Source organism: Triticum aestivum, chromosome 5B (assembly GCF_018294505.1).
Source record: "Triticum aestivum cultivar Chinese Spring chromosome 5B, IWGSC CS RefSeq v2.1, whole genome shotgun sequence".
NCBI classification, from domain to species: Eukaryota; Viridiplantae; Streptophyta; class Magnoliopsida; order Poales; family Poaceae; genus Triticum; species Triticum aestivum.
The window spans coordinates 18355761-18360369 of record NC_057807.1 but is presented as its reverse complement, the minus strand read 5'-3'; the positions used below and the strand labels follow the sequence as shown (position 1 = coordinate 18360369).

Genomic DNA, 4609 nt, shown 5'->3' with positions numbered 1-4609 from the left:
AAAAGCTGGCTATACAATTAACCATGCTCTTATAGACACAAATAGTACAATTAACCATGCTCGTATAGACACAAATAGGAGCTCGCTGGCCCATAGTACATGGCGGTGCCGCGTTCGTGCCGTGCAGTGGAGATGTGCCATTCCAGGTGTCGTTCTGCTGTCTTTCCACTTTGCACGTGTCGTCGCAAAGGAGCTCACCGTGGCAAGCTCACCCAGGCAGCGCCAAATCGCGCCGCTCTACCACCTTCCCGTCTCCTCCCGTCGTCACCATTTATTCCCGGTGATGCAAAGGGTAACTAGCCAAGCTAGCTAGCGAAAGCAGCAGCCTTCCGCTGATTGCCAGAGATCGAGCGAGCGAGGCTGACGCCGGCCATGAGCGACCAGCCCCAGCCCGTCCGCACCGGGGACGTCTACCCGCCCTCGGCCGCCGCTCACGACGCGCGCCGCCAGCGCGACGAAGTCCTCACCCATGATGATCAGCAGCAGAAACAAGATGATCGCCGCGGCCAGCTCCGGGTCACCGAGACCGACGAGCCACACGCTGGGAGACGCGTCGTTACCGCCACCGCCGGCGGCCAGGTAAGATCTACGTATCATTATCAACATATGTTGTACGCATGCGCGCGCGCGCCATGATCTTGCATGGCGACGTGATGTCCGAACGTGTTTGACACGCATGCTTGCATGCAGGTGATGGCGCAGTTCACGGTGCCGGTGCCGGACGCCGGTGTGGAGGAGGCGACAGACGCGGTGACCATCGGCGAAGCTCTACAGGCCGCGGCGCAGACGTCCGCGGGTGAGAGGCCGGTCGACCTCGCGGACGCGGCTGCGGTGCAGGCCGCCGAGACGCGCGCGATGGGGCTGGGCCGCGTCATCCCCGGTGGCGTGGCGGCTGCCGCGCAGCAGGCCGCGGAGACCAACATGAGGCCCCGGGTCAGTGACGGTGAGAAGTTGCGGCTGAGGGACGTGCTGGACAGCGCCGCGGCGGTGCTGCCGGCCAACAAGGTGGCCACGAGGGAGGACGCCGTTGCGGTGGCCACAGCAGCGGAGCGCAACGCCGCTGCGGGAGCAGGTGGAGGAGGCAAGGGCGTGGCCGACGCGGTGGCCGTGGCCGCCGAGATGAACGACAAGAGGATGACGCGCACGCGGCAGGCTTAGGCTAGGTAGCAGGCTAGCAGCCTAGCAGAAGAACGTGCGTGGCCACTGTGATACGTTGTACTGCGTATGCACCACGCATATCACTACTACGTACGTAACGTACTTCTCTATCCGTGTTGTAATCTGTACATCATATTGTACGCTTTTTCAGTAGTATAAAACGTTCTTATATTTTGGGAGGGAGGGGTACATCGTTGTGGTCGGAGAGGCACTCCGCGACGTACCCGATTTCCGACTCCGACTGATAGTCCAACGAAGGCTTCCCTCCCTCACAGCTCCACGCAATCTAACTTCAAGATCGCTACTGAAAAAGGCTTTCGTCCCGATTTAGATTTATATTATATTATAAAGCCTAACCGCACCAAGTATCTAACAAGGTCCAACACAAAGCACACACTAGGAAGTCCACAGGAACAATACACGCACACACACGGAAGTCCACAGGAACAATAGTACATGAAAGGGTTAATGCTGAGGGCACAGCATAACAAGTCCTAAACCCAAAACACACACTCCACAGAGCTGCCAGGCGGGGAGCTCCGACATGAAAGGGTTAATGTTGAGGGCACAGCACAACAAGTCCTAAACCCAAAACACACACTCCACAGAGCTGCCAGGCGGGGAGCCACGCGGAGCGCCATCGAGCGAAGATCGGAGAGAAGGGTGGTGATGACGTTCCGGTCCTGGGGCGGCTAAGCGGCCGCCAAAGCTGCAGGTAGCCACACAATTTGAAGATTGCGTCAGTCTCACGTCGGAGAAGCACCTTCTGAATAAGAAGCTTATTGTGAATGTTCCAAAGCGTTCAGGTGAGAACCCCAACGCGCAGCCATCTAATATGGCGGTAGCGAGTAAGGGAAGCGTTAAGCTCGGCAAGCAGGTCGGAAAAGTTGGTATTACACGACTGTCCTCCAACTGTTTCACGGAAGCAGGCCCAAAGGAACTGGGCAGAGTGGCACTAGAAAAAGATGTGGTTAGCATCCTCAATCGTGCCACAGATGGGGCACATCCCATACCCGGGCCATTACGCTTGAGGACTTCAACCCTAGAGGGGAGGCGTCTACAGATCCATTGCCATAAGAAGATCCTGATTTTCAGCGAAAGTCAGATGTCCCAGATCAGGCTAAATGGTTCCGGGGCCGTCGAGGGAGCAATGGCGCCGTACAGGGACTTCGTGGAGAAACGGCCAGAGGGCTCGAGGCACCAGGAAAGAACATCCCGGTCCTCCTCGACGTTCATCGGCATAAATGCGATGTCTTGGAGGAGGGAGTCCCAGGCGGCCACCTCGAGGGGGCCAAAGGGGCGCCGGAAGGCGAGACACCCTAAGTCAATAAGGGCCGTCTCGACAGAGACCCGAGGGTCAGCCGCAATGGCAAATAATTCTGGGAATCGCGCAGCCAGGGGGAGTCCCCTAGCCAGCGGTCGAACCAGAACAAGGTCAAGGCCCCGAAGCCAACCGAGATGGATGTGTCGATGCGTAGTACGGGCAGAAGCTGGATCACGGACTGCCAGAACTGGGATCCACCCGTACGTTGGCAAAAGGCAATAGGTTGGCCACGGAGGTACTTATTACGGATGATGGTGAGCCAGAGGCCTCCCTCCCCATTGGCAATACGCCACAGCCATCGGGTCAGGAGGGCAATGTTCATGCGTCGGGATGACAGGATCCCAAGGCCACCCTGGTCTTTGGGTTTGCAGATGTCGGGCCAGCTCACCATATGATACTTCTGCTTGTCGCCCTCGCCAGCCCAGAAGAACCTCGACTGGTATTTGGCCACCTCCTGATGGAGGGTCTCATGAAGGTTGTAGAAGCTCATGAGAAATCAGAGAAGGCTGGCAAGCGAGGAGTTGATTAGGATCACCCTAACAGCTTTCGATAGCCAGCGTCCCCTCCAGGGTTCAACCCTGTGTTGCATCCTAGTCACCGTCGGGCGGAGATCCGCGATGGCGAGTCTGGAGTCACTAATGGGCACCCCCAAGTAAGTCGTGGGGAAGGAGCCCAGGCGGCAGTTCAGCTGGTCTGCAATGGATAAAGCATCATCGGGGGGGTAGCCGAGGACCATCACTTCGCTCTTGTCGAAGTTGATGGTGAGTCCTGACATCTGTTGGAAGCACAGAAGGAGGAACTTCAGGTTGGCGATGTCGGACGCGGAGCCCTCCACCATGACTATGGTGTTGGAAATATGCCCTAGAGGCAATAATAGAAAGGTTATTATTATATTTCTTTGTTCATGGTAATAGTCTATTATTAATGCTATAATTGTGTTATCCGGAAATCGTAATACACGTGTGAATACATAGACCACAACATGTCCCTAGTAAGCCTCTAGTTGACTAGCTTGTTGATCAACAGATAGTCATGGTTTCCTGACTATGGACATTGGATGTCATTGATAATGGGATCATATTATTAGGAGAATAATGTGATGGACAAGACCCAATCCTAAGCATAGCTCAAAGATCGTGTAGTTCGTTTAGCTAGAGCTTTTCCAAATGTCAAGTATCATTTCCTTAGACCATGAGATTGTGCAACTCCCGGATACCGTAGGAGTGCTTTGGGTGTGCCAAACGTCACAACGTAACTGGGTGACTATAAAGGTACACTACGGGTATCTCTGAAAGTGTCTGTTGGGTTGGCATGAATCGAGACTGGGATTTGTCACTCCGTATGACGCAGAGGTATCTCTGGGCCCACTCGGTAATGCATCATCATAATCAGCTCAATGTGACCAAGTGTCTGGTCACGGGATCATGCATTACGGTACGAGTAAAGTGACTTGCCGGTAACGAGATTAAACGAGGTATTGGGATACCGACGATCGAATCTCGAGCATTTAACGTACCGATTGACAAAGGGAATTGTATACGGGATTACCTGAGTCCTCGACATCGTGGTTCATCCGATGAGATCACCGAGGAACATGTGGGAGCCAACATGGGTATCCAGATCCCGCTGTTGGTTATTGACTGGAGAGGCGTCTCGGTCATGTCTGCATGTCTCCCGAACCCGTAGGGTCTACACACTTAAGGTTCGGTGACGCTAGGGTTGTAGAGATATGAGTATGCAGTAAGCTGAAAGTTGTTCGGAGTCCCGGATGAGATCCCGGACGTCACGAGGAGTTCCGGAATGGTTCGGAGGTAAAGAATTATATATAGGAAGTCAGGTTTCGGCCATCGGGAAAGTTTCGGGGGTCACCGATATTGTACCGGGACCACCAGAAGGGTCCCGGGGTCCACCGGGTGGGGCCACCTATCCCGGAGGGCCCCATGGGCTAAAGTGGGAGGGGAACCAGCCCCTGGTGGCTGGTGCGCCCCCCTTGGGCCCCCCTGCGCCTAGGGTTGGAAACCCTAGGGTGGGGGCGCCTCCACTTGCCTTGGGGGGCAAGGCACCCCCTTGGCTGCCGCCCCCCCTAGGAGATCCCATCTCCTAGGGCCGGCGCCCCCCTAGGGGCCC

The 4609-nt window shown here is 55.7% G+C and overlaps 1 protein-coding gene across 1 annotated transcript; it reads left to right on the top strand.

Annotated features, from left to right (window-relative positions):
- The first annotated feature begins 282 nt into the window (after positions 1-282).
- Positions 283-1337, top strand: LOC123115469 (late embryogenesis abundant protein 3-like). Its single transcript, XM_044536623.1, has 2 exons — positions 283-579; positions 691-1337. Exons 1-2 carry the CDS (start codon positions 373-375, stop codon positions 1156-1158), a joined length of 675 nt encoding a protein of 224 aa, XP_044392558.1. The 5' UTR covers positions 283-372; the 3' UTR covers positions 1159-1337.
- The last annotated feature ends 3272 nt before the right edge of the window (positions 1338-4609 follow it).

What these genes read in the sequence shown, in the direction of transcription:
- LOC123115469 (XM_044536623.1), top strand. Translation starts at nt 373, where the DNA reads ATGAGCGACCAGCCCCAGCCCGTCCGCACCGGGGACGTCTACCCGCCC. An exon ending in CCGCCACCGCCGGCGGCCAG is followed by an intron (nt 580 to 690) that starts GTAAGATCTACG and finishes GCTTGCATGCAG; the next exon opens with GTGATGGCGCAGTTCACGGT.